Source organism: Salmo salar, chromosome ssa26 (genome assembly GCF_905237065.1).
Source record: "Salmo salar chromosome ssa26, Ssal_v3.1, whole genome shotgun sequence".
NCBI lineage: Eukaryota > Metazoa > Chordata > Actinopteri > Salmoniformes > Salmonidae > Salmo > Salmo salar.
In genome coordinates, this window is record NC_059467.1 from 41,944,081 (window position 1) to 41,961,882 (window position 17,802).

The 17,802-nt window shown below is 44.0% G+C and overlaps 1 protein-coding gene across 4 annotated transcripts in view; it reads left to right on the plus strand.

Moving 5' to 3' along the window:
- LOC106593363 (coronin-2B) overlaps positions 1-17,802 on the plus strand; it is a 115,441-nt gene that overhangs the window by 70,099 nt on the left and 27,540 nt on the right. Inside the window, exons 2-3 of one of the 4 annotated variants that reach the window (XM_045708777.1) lie at positions 3,472-3,579; positions 14,623-14,823. In XM_045708777.1, coding sequence (XP_045564733.1) covers positions 14,623-14,823 — 201 coding nt within the window. In that variant the 5' untranslated portion in view covers positions 3,472-3,579. Of the gene's footprint in view, positions 1-3,371; positions 3,580-11,387; positions 11,942-14,622; positions 14,824-17,802 lie in introns of those variants that run through there. The other 3 variants (XM_045708778.1, XM_045708776.1, XM_045708775.1) reach the window with 3 other exon arrangements.

Here is a 17,802-nt window from a genome sequence, read left to right on the forward strand (position 1 = left end):
TGAAGACTCTGTACTCTAATCCTCTAATGAATACTGTACTCTAATCCTCTAATGAAGGCGCTGTACTCTAATCCTCTAATGAAGACTCTGTACTCTAATCCTCTAAAGAAGACTGCACTATAATCCTCTAATGAAGACTCTGTACTCTAATCCTCTAATGAAGACTCTGTACTCTAATCCTCTAATGAAGTCTATGTACTCTAATCCTCTAATGAAGACTGTACTCTAATCCTCTAATGAAGACTATGTACTCTAATCCTCTAATGAAGATGCTGTACTCTAATCCTCTAATGAAGACTGTACTCTAATCCTCTAATGAAAATTGTACTCTAATCCTCTAATGAAGACTATGTACTCTAATCCTCTACTGAAGACGCTGTACTCTAATCGTCTAATGAAGACTGTACTCTAATCCTCTAATGAAGACTATGTACTCTAATCCTCTAATAAAGACGCTGTACTCTAATCCTCTAATGAAGACTGTACTATAATCCTCTAATGAAGACTGTACTCTAACCCTCTAATGAAGACTCTGTACTCTAATCCTCTAATGAAGACTGTACTCTAATCCTTTAATGAAGACTGTCCTCTAATCCTCTAATGAAGATGCTGTACCCTAGTCCTCTATTGAATACTGTACTCTAATCCTCTAATGAAGACGCTGTACTCTAATCCTCTAATGAAGACTCTGTACTCTAATCCTCTAAAGAAGACTGCAGTATAATCCTCTAATGAAGACTGTACTCTAATGCTCTAATGAAGACTGTACTCTAATCCTCCAATGAAGACGCTGTACTCTAATCCTCTAATGAAGACGCTGTACTCTAATCCTCTAATGATGACTGTGAACTCTTATACTCTATAGAAGACTGTACTCTAATCCTCTAATGAAGACTCTGTACTCTAATCCTCTAATGAAGACTCTGTACTCTAATCCTCTAATGAAGACTCTGTACTCTAATCCTCTAATGAAGACTGTACTCTAATCCTCTAATGAAGACTCTGTACTCTAATCCTCTATTGAAGACTCTGTACTCTAATCCTCTAATGAAGACTCTGTACTCTAATCCTCTAATGAAGACTCTGTACTCTAATCCTCTAATGAAGACTGTACTCTAATCCTCTAATGAATACTGTACTATAATCCTCTAATGAAGACTGTACTCTAATCCTCTAATGAAGACTCTGTACTCTAATCCTCTAATGAATACTGTACTATAATCCTCTAATGAAGACTGTACTCTAATCCTCTAATGAAGACTCTGTACTCTAATCCTCTAATGAATACTGTACTATAATCCTCTAATGAAGACTGTACTCTAATCCTCTAATGAAGACTGTACTCTAATCCTCTAATGAAGACTGCAATCTAATCCTCTAATGAAGACTGTACTCTAATACTCCAATGAAGACGCTGTACTCTAATCCTCTAATGAAGACGCTTTACTATATTCCTCTAATGAAGACTCTGTACTCTAATCCTCTAATGAATACTGTACTCTAATCCTCTAATGAAGACTGTACTCTAATCCTCTAATGAAGACTATGTACTCTAATCCTCTAATGAAGACTGTGTACTCTAATCCTCTAATGAAGACTCTGTACTCTAATCCTCTAAAGAAGACTCTGTACTCTAATCCTCTAATGAAGACTCTGTACTCTAATCCTCTAATGAAGACTCTGTACTCTAATCCTCTAATGAAGACTGTACTCTAATCCTCTAATGAAGACTCTGTACTCTAATCCACTAATGAATACTGTACTATAATCCTCTAATGAAGACTGTACTCTAATCCTCTAATGAAGACTCTGTACTCTAATCCTCTAATGAAGACTGTACTCTAATCCTCTAATGAAGACTGTACTCTAATCCTCTAATGAAGACTGCAATCTAATCCTCTAATGAAGACTGTACTCTAATCCTCTAATGAAGACTGTACTCTAATCCTCTAATGAAGACTGCACTCTAATCCTCCAATGAAGACGCTGTACTCTAATCCTCTAATGAAGACGCTGTACTATAATCCTCTAATGAAGACTCTGTACTCTAATCCTCTAATGAATACTGTACTCTAATCCTCTAATGAAGGCGCTGTACTCTAATCCTCTAATGAAGACTCTGTACTCTAATCCTCTAAAGAAGACTGCACTATAATCCTCTAATGAAGACTCTGTACTCTAATCATCTAATGAAGACTCTGTACTCTAATCCTCTAATGAATACTGTACTATAATCCTCTAATGAAGACTGTACTCTAATCCTCTAATGAAGACTGTACTCTAATCCTCTAATGAAGACTGCAATCTAATCCTCTAATGAAGACTGTACTCTAATACTCCAATGAAGACGCTGTACTCTAATCCTCTAATGAAGACGCTTTACTATATTCCTCTAATGAAGACTCTGTACTCTAATCCTCTAATGAATACTGTACTCTAATCCTCTAATGAAGACTGTACTCTAATCCTCTAATGAAGACTATGTACTCTAATCCTCTAATGAAGACTGTGTACTCTAATCCTCTAATGAAGACTCTGTACTCTAATCCTCTAAAGAAGACTCTGTACTCTAATCCTCTAATGAAGACTCTGTACTCTAATCCTCTAATGAAGACTCTGTACTCTAATCCTCTAATGAAGACTGTACTCTAATCCTCTAATGAAGACTCTGTACTCTAATCCACTAATGAATACTGTACTATAATCCTCTAATGAAGACTGTACTCTAATCCTCTAATGAAGACTCTGTACTCTAATCCTCTAATGAAGACTGTACTCTAATCCTCTAATGAAGACTGTACTCTAATCCTCTAATGAAGACTGCAATCTAATCCTCTAATGAAGACTGTACTCTAATCCTCTAATGAAGACTGTACTCTAATCCTCTAATGAAGACTGCACTCTAATCCTCCAATGAAGACGCTGTACTCTAATCCTCTAATGAAGACGCTGTACTATAATCCTCTAATGAAGACTCTGTACTCTAATCCTCTAATGAATACTGTACTCTAATCCTCTAATGAAGGCGCTGTACTCTAATCCTCTAATGAAGACTCTGTACTCTAATCCTCTAAAGAAGACTGCACTATAATCCTCTAATGAAGACTCTGTACTCTAATCATCTAATGAAGACTCTGTACTCTAATCCTCTAATGAAGACTATGTACTCTAATCCTCTAATGAAGACGCTGTACTCTAATCCTCTAATGAAGACTCTGTACTCTAATCCTCTAAAGAAGACTGCAGTATAATCCTCTAATGAAGACTCTGTACTCTAATCCTCTATTGAAGACTCTGTACTCTAATCCTCTAATGAAGACTATGTACTCTAATCCTCTAATGAAGACTGTACTCTAATCCTCTAATGAAGACTATGTACTCTAATCCTCTAATGAAGACTGTACTATAATCCTCTAATGAAGACTCTGTACTATAATATTTTCTCTTGTGTTCACTTTGACGCTTTTTCAGACAAGGTGTACTATCCACACAGAGGAGTCTGTGAATAAGCTACATTCCAAGCTGCAAACATCAAACAGCTATACCCTGTCTACCACATAGTTCATCCAGCACAATACGGCAAGTATAGCGAATTCTGCTTGTTTTTCATTGACATCCCTGCTGGTAGTGGAGTTGAGATTGTACCTTTAGGATAGTGGGAGGTAGGGTGGTTAGACTGATCCAGAGATGACAGCCAGTTGAGAGGTAATCTGGGTCTAAAGACTGTGTTGTGTGTCTGGGTGAAAGGAGTCTGTCTCCTGGACAACAGGCTGGTAGTTAGACAGAGGGCATGGATTCTGTTCTCTCTCTGCTGAAGCCTGTGGAGAACTGTTCTGTGTCTGAGTCACTCTGTCAGTGGTCAGAGAAGAGAACTGTTCTGTGTCTGAGTCACTCTGTCAGTGGTTAGAGAACAGAACTGTTCTGTGTCTGAGTCACTCTGTCAGTGGTCAGAGAAGAGAACTGTTCTGTGTCTGAGTCACTCTGTCAGTGGTCAGAGAAGAGAACTGTTCTGTGTCTGAGTCACTCTGTCAGTGGTCAGAGAAGAGAACTGTTCTGTGTCTGAGTCACTCTGTCAGTGGTCAGAGAAGAGAACTGTTCTGTGTCTGAGTCACTCTGTCAGTGGTCAGAGAAGAGAACTGTTCTTTGTCTGAGCCACTCTGATTGGTCAGAGAAGAGACCTATTCTGAGTCTGTGTCACTCTGATTGGTCAGATAAAAGAACTGTTCTGTGTCTGAGTCACGCTGTCTTTATCCTTCTCTCGCTCTCTCTCTCTCTCTCTCTCTCACGATCTCACTCTCTTTCTCTCTCTCTTTCCCTCTCCCTCTCTCTCTCCCCCTCACAGCCAGCCAGCCAATCTCTGTATGCTCCAAAAAGCTATACTATGACATGAAATAAACCCACCTATATATTAAATGAACATTCCCCAAAGGTATGGTGTATGATGCATTTGTAGGATAACCAGCCAGGACTGTTTGTAGGATAACCAGCCAGGACTGTCCCTGGAGGCAGTGGGTAGTGGATGCCTGTTCAGCCCACTCCTCACTGCACAACTGAACTGTGAAGTGCAATCGTCTCCGTGGCTCCTTCCTGTGTCCTGTACATGTGGCTGTGGGTACTTTGATCTCCATTAACACCCGTTTCTGGGAGGCTGTGTGGGAGGTGGGGGCTTTCCTCTCCTCTCCTGTTGAGAGCAGACATTAGCATTAGCCAGAGCAGCTCCATCTGCTGCCATTATTGATGATTCACTTCCTGCCTGCCATATCACATAACAGCAGGAGTGGCACTGTCTTCGCAACATACAGTTACAGCACATGGCTGCAGAAACACCCACAGAGCTGGCTCCTGTCCTGTCTACTCCCAGGCCCAGGGTCAACTATAACACACTACAGACCTGGCTCCTGTCCTGTCTACCCCCAGGCCCAGGGTCAACTATAACACACTACAGACCTGGCTCCTGTCCTGTCTACCCCCAGGCCCAGGGTCAACTATAACACACTACAGACCTGGCTCCTGTCCTGTCTACCCCCAGGCCCAGGGTCAACTATAACACCCTACAGACCTGGCTCCTGTCCTGTCTACTCCCAGGCCCAGGGTCAACTATAACACACTACAGACCTGGCTCCTGTCCTGTCTACCCCCAGGCCCAGGGTCAACTATAACACACTACAGACCTGGCTCCAGTCCTGTCTACCCCCAGGCCCAGGGTCAACTATAACACACTACAGACCTGGCTCCTGTCCTGTCTACCCCCAGGCCCAGGGTCAACTATAACACACTACAGACCTGGCTCCTGTCCTGTCTACCCCCAGGCCCAGGGTCAACTATAACACACTACAGACCTGGCTCCTGTCCTGTCTACCCCCAGGCCCAGGGTCAACTATAACACACTACAGACCTGGCTCCTGTCCTGTCTACCCCCAGGCCCAGGGTCAACTATAACACACTACAGACCTGGCTCCTGTCCTGTCTACCCCCAGGCCCAGGGTCAACTATAACACACTACAGACCTGGCTCCTGTCCTGTCTACCCCCAGGCCCAGGGTCAACTATAACACACTACAGACCTGGCTCCTGTCCTGTCTACCCCCAGGCCCAGGGTCAACTATAACACACTACAGACCTGGCTCCTGTCCTGTCTACCCCCAGGCCCAGGGTCAACTATAACACACTACAGACCTGGCTCCTGTCCTGTCTACCCCCAGGCCCAGGGTCAACTATAACACACTACAGACCTGGCTCCTGTCCTGTCTACCCCCAGGCCCAGGGTCAACTATAACACACTACAGACCTGGCTCCTGTCCTGTCTACCCCCAGGCCCAGGGTCAACTATAACACACTACAGACCTGGCTCCTGTCCTGTCTACCCTCAGGCCCAGGGTCAACTATAACACACTACAGACCTGGCTCCTGTCCTGTCTACCCCCAGGCCCAGGGTCAACTATAACATACTCAAGTGTGGGGTGACTATATAAAGATAGCAGTCATATGGAGATATGCAGGACAGTTGGGGTATATTTATGTGTATGGGTCAAGGTAGCGCTATGTTCAGAGGGCTTCTTGACACTGTCATGGGGATTTATATGGCAATTTCATCATTGGTCATAACAGCTCGTGCTATGAAGTGTTGGGATTTTGGGATAGATGAATGTGTTTCAAAGAGGTTGATTAGAATCCATCCGTGGATAAACACACACGCAGGCATGGACACGTGTATTTCCCCGACCCAGACAAAGATGAGTATGAACAGAGTATGCCTACTAAGTAGAATAAGTCCATGGACCTCACAACAAAGCCCTACTGTCAGCATTGGCTCAAATGGCCTTTACATAAACCCATTGTGGCCTTGTCATGCTCTGTCATGCTCACCATATCAAAGAATTTCACCATTTACAGCATTCATACCAGATACTACAGATGTACAATCTTAATTTGATCACCCTGTCGCAAGAGAACTTTCCTGCGGTGCAGGAAATATAAAACTTGTAGTGTTTTTTAGGTTAAAAAAGGCTTCTGAAGTTTGTAATTTTCACTCGGAAAAATGTATCAACCCCTACAAAAATGTCCATTAATTATAATCCACATCATAATTCACATTTCCTGTTGCTGCAGGATTATTTTCCTGCTGTAGCAAACTGGCTCAAAGTATGATCCTGCATCTGTAGTTCCTGTGAATGGCCCTATGTAGTCACTGACTGAGGTGGCAGCCAAAAGAACCAGCGGGGATGTCACTGTTCTGTGATATTTAGTCCATGTGACGAGGAGTGAATGTCATCGGAACCAACTAAACACCCATGTGGCCCGGGGAAGGGAGGAATAGTTAATAGCCCTTAGAGAGCTTCACAAAGACGGCTCGACGGGCAGGGTGAGGAGAGCGACAGCAGCCCTGGGGGGGATCTCTGTCTCTCTTTTTACGCTCAGCTTGTTGGTTTCCGACAGACCCACTTCCTCTATTGGCAACAGCATAGAGAGGATTGATCAGCATATCCTTAGCCATTCAGTTGAATTGTGGCAATTTTCCCGATGAATTGTGAAGTGACAGCCTCTGGAAACTGTCATACAGTCTTTGGACCTGGCAAGTAGAGCTGCCAATATCACATTGACTGCAGCTGAGTAATATTGGATTGGAAATTCATGGAGAAATGTACTTCGCGCATGACAGGATGTCATAGCAGGAAACTGTCAGCCATTGGAGTAACACTGGGATGATACAGGAACAATAGGATTCTGATAGTCGAGGTTTTACTGGGATGATTCAGGACCAATTGTAACGCCCTGGCCATAGAGAGGGGTTTTTGTTCTTTATTTTGGTTAGGCCAGGGTGTTACATTGGGTGGGCGTTCTATGTTCTTTTTTCTATGTTGGTTTGTTTCGTTGATTTTGGCCGTGTGGCTTCCAGTCAGGCACAGATGTAGTTTGTTGTTGCTGATTGGGAGTCACACATAAGTAGCCTGTTTTTCCTTTGGGTTTTTGTGGGTGATTGTTTCTGTTTAGTGCTTTCTGTTTCGTTGTTAGTACCTGACAGAACTGTCGGCTGTCATTTTGTTTATTTTGTCAAGTGTTCTCTTTTTGTATTAAAATTCATTCAAGATGAACACATCCTCCGCTGCACCTTGGTTTTCTTACGACGACAGCCCTTACACCAATAGGATTCTGATAGTCTTATAGTTTTACTGGGATGATTCAGGACCAATAGGATTCTGATAGTCTTACGGTTTTACTGGGATGATTCAGGACCAATAGGATTCTGATAGTCTTGAGGTTTTACTAGGAATATTCAGGACCAATTGAATCCTGATAGTCTTGAGGTTTTTCAGGAAGGAACAGAGACTACAGTAAAAGAGAAACAGACACTGCAGGCAAAAACTCAATTAACACAGAGTGCTCTCTGGAGCCCCCCCCCCCCTACACACACACACACACACACACACACACACACACACACACACACACACACACACACACACACACACACACACACACACACACACACACACACACACACACACACACACACACACACACACACACACACACACACACACACACACACACACACATAAACACAACAGAACAAAGCCAAGACAAAAACCCACTGTGAAGCTGTGGGAATCCTATACTGGAGGTCTTCCAATACCCATCTTATAAGTCATCCATCTTGTCAGAAATATAATCGAAATCTCCATTTGGATCTGTTATATTTAATGACTAGGTACTCTGTATTAGAGTAATCTGTATGTATTTCATGACTAGGTACTCTGTATTACAGTGATCTGTTGTATTTAATGACTAGGTACTCTTTATTACAGTGATCTGTTGTATTTAATGATTAGGTACTCTGTATTAGAGTAATCTGTATGTATTTAATGATTAGGTACTCTGTATTAGAGTAATCTGTATGTATTTAATGACTAGGTACTCTTTATTACAGTGATCTGTTATATTTAATGATTAGGTACTCTGTATTAGAGTAATCTGTATGTATTTAATGACTAGGTACTCTTTATTACAGTGATCTGTTGTATTTAATGACTAGGTACTCTGTATTAGAGTAATCTGTTGTATTTAATGACTAGGTACTCTGTATTAGAGTAATCTGTTGTATTTAATCACTAGGTACTTTGTATTATGGTACTCCGTTATATTTAATGACTAGGTACTCTATATTATAGTAATCTGTTGTATTTAATGACTAGGCACTCTTTATTACAGTACTCCATTATATTTAATGGCTAGATACTTCTTTATTACAGTAGTCTGTTGTATTTAATGACTAGGTACTCTTTATTACAGTACTTTGTTGACAAATAACATCTGCTAAATATGTGTATGTGACCAATAGAATTTGATTTGATTTGATGTCAGACTGGGAAGAATGCACATTATCAAATGGGGGAACTTCAGTATGGGAAAGAGGGTTGTAAGGCCTGTGAGGAGAGCAGGGATGAAGAAGGAGGGAGGAGAAGAAAGGGGAGGAAGGGAGTGAGGGGAGGGGCAGAGAGAGGGATGGAGCCACAGGGGGTTCTGGGTAATAGCCAGGAGGGTCTTAAGATTCCAAGGAGGCGGGCGGTGGGAGACCAAGGGCTGCTGGGTCCAAGCTCTCTTTGAGCTCCACTCAGGCGTTAGGGCAGAAGAGAAAAGACGCACAAATGCAACAAAAACACACTATACACACTCTCTATCTCACTCTCTCTCTCTTTCTCTCTCTCTGTCTCTCTCTATCTCACTCTCTCTCTCTTTCTCTCTCTCTGTCTCTCTCTATCTCACTCTCTCTCTCTTTCTCTCTCTCTGTCTCTCTCTCGCTCACTCTCTCTCACGCTCTCTCGCTCTCTCTCTCTGCCCAGCAATGACCTTTTACTGCGTACAGACCCAAACTTACCTCCTGACTAGTTTCACTAAATCCCAATCAGAGCAATCTCCTGGAAGGAAAACATGGGCTTTTGTGAAAGCTGCTACGGTTGAGATGTTTGGAACGACAGTACTTATCACAGATGTTTCACACAAAAGATTGATTGTATTCCTACTGGATTATGATTATGACACCCAAACAGCTTAGCACGGAAAAGTTTGCTCACTTTTCACAGCAGAAATAGCACCCCTCACCTCTTCTGTCCCCATTGTTCAATAGCACTACGCTGCCTTACCAGGCAAAAAGGCAGTAACTGCTCATAGCGTGGAACTGAGAAAAATGGCTTTTATTTACCTTGGCTTCACAGTAACTTTATCCAGTTACTGCTAACATGACTCCCATTTTCTCCAAAACACAATACAATAGAGGCAGGATACATGTCCACATGATTAAGCGTGTATTTAACGTTGCAAAAACGACATTAACTCATTTTCGACCAAATGAGCAGTTACTGCCTTTTTGCTTGGTAGGACCTTGAGTGACTCACAACACCCATTTGCAGGAAATGTAAATGGATGAAAACACAATATGGTTGGAATATGTCCCCTACTTCTCCTCATGGTGTTATCACAGACCAAATATTGACCCAAGTTCCCACTGGACATTCAAGTGAAAATACATACAATTCAACTTCGAGAAGAAAGCCAGGGAACAAAGGCAGAAAAACATGCGTAGGGAAACAGACATAGGGAAACATGCGTAGGGAAACAGACATAGGGAAACATGCGTAGGGAAACAGACATAGGGAAACATGCGTAGGGAAACAGACATAGGGAAACATGCGTAGGGAAACAGACATAGGGAAACATGCGTAGGGAAACAGACATAGGGAAACATGCGTAGGGAAACAGATATAGGGAAACATGCGTAGGGAAACAGACATCGGGAAACATGCGTAGGGAAACAGACATAGGGAAACATGCATGGGAAACATGCATAAAGAAACATGTGTAGGGAAACATGAATAGGGAAACATGCGTAGGGAAACAGACATAGGGAAACATGCGTAGGGAAACAGACATAGGGAAACATGCGTAGGGAAACATGCGTAGGGAAACAGACATAGGGAAACATGCGTAGGGAAACAGACATAGGGAAACATGCGTAGGGAAACATGCGTAGGGAAACAGACATAGGGAAACATGCATAGGAAACGTGCATAGGGAAACACGCATAAAGAAACATGTGTAGGGAAACATGAATAGGGAAACATGCGTAGGGAAACAGACATAGGGAAACATGCGTAGGGAAACAGACATAGGGAAACATGCGTAGGGAAACAGACGTAGGGAAACATGCGTAGGGAAACAGACATAGGGAAACATGCGTAGGGAAACAGACATAGGGAAACATGCGTAGGGAAACAGACATAGGGAAACATGCCTAGGGAAACAGACATAGGGAAACATGCGTAGGGAAACAGACATAGGGAAACATGCGTAGGGAAACAGACATAGGGAAACATGCGTAGGGAAACATGCGTAGGGAAACATGCAAAGGGAAACGTGCATAGGAAACGTGCATAGGGAAACACGCATAAAGAAACATGCGTAGGGAAACATGAATAGGGAAACATGCGTAGGGAAACATGAGTAGGGAAACATTTATACTCTGTATAGTCGTAGACCTCTCTATTTGCAAACAAGAGAGTATGAAGTATCCAAGACCAAGAACGTCTTTCAATAGTTATCAACAGCTATCTACAGTCCCAGCTAGTGATAGGTCTGCCACAGTGAGACACAGCGAGAAAGAGAGATAGATGGATGTATATAGAGAGGGAAGGAGAGAGAGTAAGAGGATAGAGAGAGAGAGAGGGGGAGAGAGAGTGAGTGGTGCAGCCCACATCTAGAGGAGTACAGAGCAGTGAGAGGAATAGAGGGAGGGGAAGAGAGAGTAAGTGGTGCAGCCCACATCTAGAGGAGGACAGAGCAGTGAGAGGGATAGAGGGAGGGGAAGAGAGAGTAAGTGGTGCAGCCCACATCTAGAGGAGTACAGAGCAGTGAGAGGGATAGAGGGAGGGGAAGAGAGAGTGAGTGGTGCAGCCCACATCTAGAGGAGGACAGAGCAGTGAGAGGGATAGAGGGAGGGGAAGAGACAGTGAGTGAGTGGTGCAGCCCACATCTAGAGGAGTACAGAGCAGTGAGAGGAATAGAGGGAGCAGGAGAGAGAGAGGGGAAGAGAGAGTGAGTGGTGCAGCCCACATCTAGAGGAGGACAGAGCAGTGAGAGGAATAGAGGGAGCATTAACTGCTGCTCCAGGGCTGCATGCAGCTGTCTGGTCTGGGGCTGAGAGGGAGCAGGAGAGAGGGAGGGGTAGCTCATAGGAGGAGGAGAGGACCTGAAGGGAGAAAGAGGAGAGACGGGGTAAGAAGAGGGGAGGAGAGAAACAGATGAGAGTGAGCGGAGCATAGTAGGCCGGTTGACTGGATGTATCGTGGAGAAGCTAGGAGAAACTGGCAGACTGCAGCCGGTCTATAAAAGGGAGGAGGGGCCTGACAGATCGTGGTTGTAGTGTCACTACTCTACTCAGCACTAAGGTAAGATATTGGTTTCACTGAGGAGACTGTTTTCGCAGAGTAATTCAGATATACTATGGCTGGCTGGCTGGCTGTGTGTGTGTGTGTGTGTGTGTGTGTGTGTGTGTGTGTGTGTGTGTGTGTGTGTGTGTGTGTGTGTGTGTGTGTGTGTGTGTGTGTGTGTGTGTGTGTGTGTGTGTGTGTGTGTGTGTGTGTGTGTGTGAGTTGGGGGGTATTTCCTGTCCTTTCAAGGCTGTCATAACCATCTCCTGGGGTTATGAGATGGATGGATCACATATACAGTTAGATGGTGACGAGTTAGGTGTAGACTATGGCTAGCATGGGGACACCCTGCCATGACTTGAGCTGAGAGACACCATGCTTTAGTCTCACTGCGCTGTCAGTGAGACAGAGAGCAACGTACGCAGTCCCGCGTGCCGTCCACTGGTGACAAATGAATGAGTGTCCTTGTGGTGAGAACTCAATGCCAGTGCTCTTTCTCTGCTGCCCTGAGGCCTCTTCCTGCTGTTCTGCTGTTTCACATTAATACTTTAACAAGCTAAGCATTATGCTCAGTCATTCTAGGGGGTAGCTTCTTTAACTCTGCTTTTTGAGAGGAAGGAGGGAGGTAAACGAGGAAGGAAAGGAATTGAGATGTGCAGTGAGTGGAATGAGTACCAGACTACTCCCACAGCACTCAGAGGTGAGAATCTCGGGAGTACAAAAAGTGCTGTGACAGCGGCTGTCTGTGGACATGTCGAGCTCCAGCTATATCAATGCCGTGCCACACTCCTTCACCTCCACCCCCACGACAAAGTGATTACTGGTCTGCCTGTGGGTGGGAGTGATTACTGGTCTGCCTGTGGGTGGGATGGGTGAGAGTGATTACTGGTCTGCCTGTGGGTGGGATGGGTGAGAGTGATTACTGGTCTGCCTGTGGGTGGGATGGGTGAGAGTGATTACTGGTCTGCCTGTGGGTGGGATGGGTGAGAGTGATTACTGGTCTGCCTGTGGGTGGGATGGGTGAGAGTGATTACTGGTCTGCCTGTGGGAGGGATGGGTGTGCTAACTGGATTGTGTGCACCGCTTGGTCTCCACCGGCTGAAGACCAGATGTACTGTAGTCTGTAGGACAGGAAGAGACCATAGCAGCATGGCAACAGGGACGTCTCTATTTGCACACAGCACTGTGACTGTTCCCACCCTTGAACAATGCTGAATTGTGGCTGTGGTGATGTCATCTTGTCACTGATCTGACAGTGTCATAAATCTCCTTTCCAGAAGGACTTCCTGTCTGGTTTTTTTTAAATATATGTATTTAACCAGGCAAGTCAGTTAAGAACAAATTTGTATTTACAATGACAGACTAACAGTGGGTTAACTGCCTTGTTCAGGGGCAGAACAACAGATTTTTATCTTGTCAGCTCGGGGATTCGATCCAGCGATCTTTCAGTTACTGGCCCAATGCTCTAACCACTAGGCTACCTGCCGCTGTCTGCAAGCAGAAGTTCCCCTTTACCACAAACCTAGGATCTATTCACCATCCCTGATGTATCATCAATCATTAGTGGGACAAACCTCAAAACTGGCCTTGGATCAGTGTCTAAGGGCCATCCAGCTCTACACCTGTGATTAGGTCTAGTGTGACCCAGAAGATAGATGTATCTCACGCTGCAAGGCAGGAATTTGGTCAGTACATGCTTGTGGGTAACGACAAACAAAAGAAGTGGTTTGAGTGTTTTTATGATGGAGTCAACCACTTGGTGGGTCCAAGCCCAGGACATACGTGTCAGAGAGGAATCATTTCATGGAGCCGCCTCCTTGTTAGTAGTTGGTGATTTCAGACTCAAATCACTTGTGAGGGACTGCTCTTGTCTATCATTATTTACTTACTCACTATTTTATGTGAAATAGTTTCTTGTGGCATTGAACGTTTGCCACACTGCAAACATTTCACACTCTGACTAACATGGGATTTGAATTACCATGACAGTACTGACAAAATTCCTCTGAACTACAGGGGCGGACAGAAGGGATTTTGAAGAAAGCAACACTCCTCTTTAATATCTTTACTAATGGGGGTTTCTCTAGGGATTTTAGAACAGTAATCTCAAAGTTAAAGGAGAAATCCACCCAAAAACGATATTTTGGTGTTTGTTTCATTAGTCCATTGTTGACGTTGTCCCAAAATGTTTTACCTGTCAGCAATCAATTTTTCAAGATATATAACTTTCAAAATACAGAAATCTTCACCATATGATGATGTTTTTTGCGTCATGTGATACAAAATGCATCACACAGAGATGATTTCTATATTTTGAAAGTTGATTGCTGACAATCAAAACATTTTGGGACTATTTCAACAATGGACCAAAATACCAAAATATAGTTTTTTGGTGGCGTTTTCCTTTAATACTCTAATGTGGTATGATCATTTTGTGTTTTTTTCCCTAAATCTAAAATAATCCAATTATGTTCAACCAGCCGGTTGATCTAAGCTATTAACCATGAATGCCCACTAACCTGTCAACTAAACAGCTGACATTAACCAGCATATACATTAACCAGAAAACCACCATGTCAGCACATTGAACATGATAAAACAGCAACTAACTGGTGCCTTCAATATAGCCCAGTGCTGGTATTGCAGAAACTCCTTTCTGAACCTCCCTCTTTAATATCTCTCTATTTCTTCTCCATCAGATGTCATGGCGTCCGACATACCGAAGCTCCAAGTTTCGAAACGTCTACGGCAAAGTGGCCAACCGAGAGCACTGCTTTGACGGCATTCCCATCACCAAGAACGTCCATGACAACCACTTCTGTGCCGTCAATGCCAAGTTCCTGGCCATCGTCACGGAGAGTGCCGGTGGAGGGTCCTTTATCGTTATCCCTGTCTCCCAGGTAACCATGGCAGCAGGCCAACAGTGAGGCATTACGTTCTCTGGGCTGCATATCTCTCTGAAACATCTACTCTGAGAATGATTCGTATTTTTGCACTTTAGGTTGTCCTTTTCTCAAAGTCAAAGCACATGACATTCTTTCACTCCTTCCACCACCAATGTATAGCACCCATTTGGGTGGTGCCACGGCAGCCATTTTACGTAATAACGATCACCACACATGTGGTGAGGTGTCATTGACTTCTAATATAACCCTGTAACGATCAGTTCCAACCCTAACCCTGTAAAGACCAGTTCCAACCCTAACCCTGTAAGACCAGTTCCAACCCTAACCCTGTAACAACCAGTTCCAACCCTAACCCTGTAAAGACCAGTGCCAACCCTAACCCTGTAAAGACCAGTTCCAACCCTAACCCTGTAAAGACCAGTTCCAACCCTAACCCTGTAAAGACCAGTTCCAACCCTAACCCTGTAATACCAGTTCCAACCCTAACCCTGTAACGACCAGTTCCAACCCTAACCCTGTAAGACCAGTTCCAACCCTAACCCTGTAACGACCAGTTCCAACCCTAACCCTGTAACAACCAGTTCCAACCCTAACCCTGTAAGACCAGTTCCAACCCTAACCCTGTAACAACCAGTTCCAACCCTAACCCTGTAAGACCAGTTCCAACCCTAACCCTGTAACAACCAGTTCCAACCCTAACCCTGTAAAGACCAGTTCCAACCCTAACCCTGTAAAGACCAGTTCCAACCCTAACCCTGTAAGACCAGTTCCAACCCTAACCCTGTAAGACCAGTTCCAACCCTAACCCTGTAACAACCAGTTCCAACCCTAACCCTGTAAAGACCAGTTCCAACCCTAACCCTGTAACGACCAGTTCCAACCCTAACCCTGTAACGACCAGTTCCAACCCTAAGCCTAACCCTGTAAAGACCATTTCCAACCCTAACCCTGTAAAGACCAGTTCCAACCCTAACCCTGTAAAGACCAGTTCCAACCCTAACCCTGTAACGACCAGTTCCAACCCTAACCCTGTAAAGACCCGTGCCAACCCTAACCCTGTAATGACCAGTTCCAACCCTAACCCTGTAAAGACCAGTTCCAACCCTAACCCTGTAAAGACCAGTTCCAACCCTAACCCTGTAAAGACCAGTGCCAACCCTAAGCCTGTAACGACCAGTTCCAACCCTAACCCTGTAACAACCAGTTCCAACCCTAACCCTGTAAAGACCAGTTCCAACCCTAAGCCTAACCCTATAAAGACCAGTTCCAACCCTAACCCTGTAAAGACCAGTGCCAACCCTAACCCTGTAACAACCAGTTCCAACCCTAACCCTGTAAAGACCAGTTCCAACCCTAACCCTGTAAAGACCAGTTCCAACCCTAACCCTGTAAAGACCAGTTCCAACCCTAACCCTGTAAAGACCAGTTCCAACCCTAACCCTGTAACGACCAGTTCCAACCCTAACCCTGTAACGACCAGTTCCAACCCTAACCCTGTAACGACCAGTTCCAACCCTAACCCTGTAAAGACCAGTTCCAACCCTAACCCTGTAACGACCAGTTCCAACCCTAACCCTGTAAAGACCAGTTCCAACCCTAACCCTGTAACGACCAGTTCCAACCCTAACCCTGTAACGACCAGTGCCAACTTCATACTCCTCAACCAGATACCAAATCCAACAATGTAGCTAACAATGGTACGCAAGACTTGCACTTAAATATCTTGAAGGACATTGTTGTAATGGAAAATGTGTAGCTTTCAAAGACCTTAAAAGTATGGACTGTGGTGGGAAAATGTTGATTTTACCTGAAGAGGAGTCTGGTTTTCATTAATGATTCCAGTGATTACTGGAAATACATTTGGATGACATATGATATTTATGTTTTACTGTTCTACAAAGCAAACCTTTTCTGGAGATCTTTAAACACTCACCTTTAGGTTTAACGTGAAGTTATGATAATACTGTGTTGTGTGATTGTATATATTAAGCATCTCCAATCCTAAATTAAATCTAGAATCGGCTTCCTATTTCGCAACAAAGCCTCCTTCACTCACGCTGCCAAACATACCCTCGTAAAACTGACCATCCTACCGATCCTCGACTTCGGCGATGTCATTTACAAAATAGCCTCCAATACCCTACTCAATCAATTGGATGCAGTCTATCAGTGCCATCCGTTTTGTCACCAAAGCCCCATATACCACCCACCACTGTGACCTGAATGCTCTCGTTGGCTGGCCCTCACTACATATTCGACGCCAGTCCCACTGGCTCCAGGTCATCTATAAGTATTTGCTAGGTAAAGCCCCACCTTATCTCAGCTCACTGGTCACGATAACAACACCCACCCGTAGCACGCGCTCCATCAGATATATCTCACTGATCATCGCCAAAGCCAACACCTCGTTGGCCGCCTTTCCTTCCAGTTCTCTGTTGCCAATGACTGGAACGAATTGCAAAAATCGCTGAAGTTGGAGACTTATATCTCCCTCACTAACTTTAAGCATCAGCTGTCTGAGCAGCTAACCGATCGCTGCAGCTGTACATACCCCATCCAACTACCTACCTCATCACCATATTGTTTTTATTGACTTTTTTTGCTCTTTTGCACACCAGTATGTCTCATCAGCCCAGGCAGGGAAGTTATAAACTTGATCTCCACTATAAAAAGCATCTAGACGTTATCTCACATTTCTTTTAGACTAACATTTGGTGTTCAACAGCAGAGATCTGTAATAACCTTGCTGTCTGTCTCGCCGACATTTGCAACATTGTTTCAATATAGAAATTTGACCTCCAGGTGTCCTATGGTACTGAACGTGTCGGGAGTCGGGACGAGACAGACAAGCTGGCAGCTTTCCTCAGCCAGTCGAAATCATGAATCAGACCAATTTTTAGGGATGTATACGAACAAATGTCAATAGAAAAACACAAAATGCAGCTAGTTTTCTGTAAATCCAGCTTCAGTTTG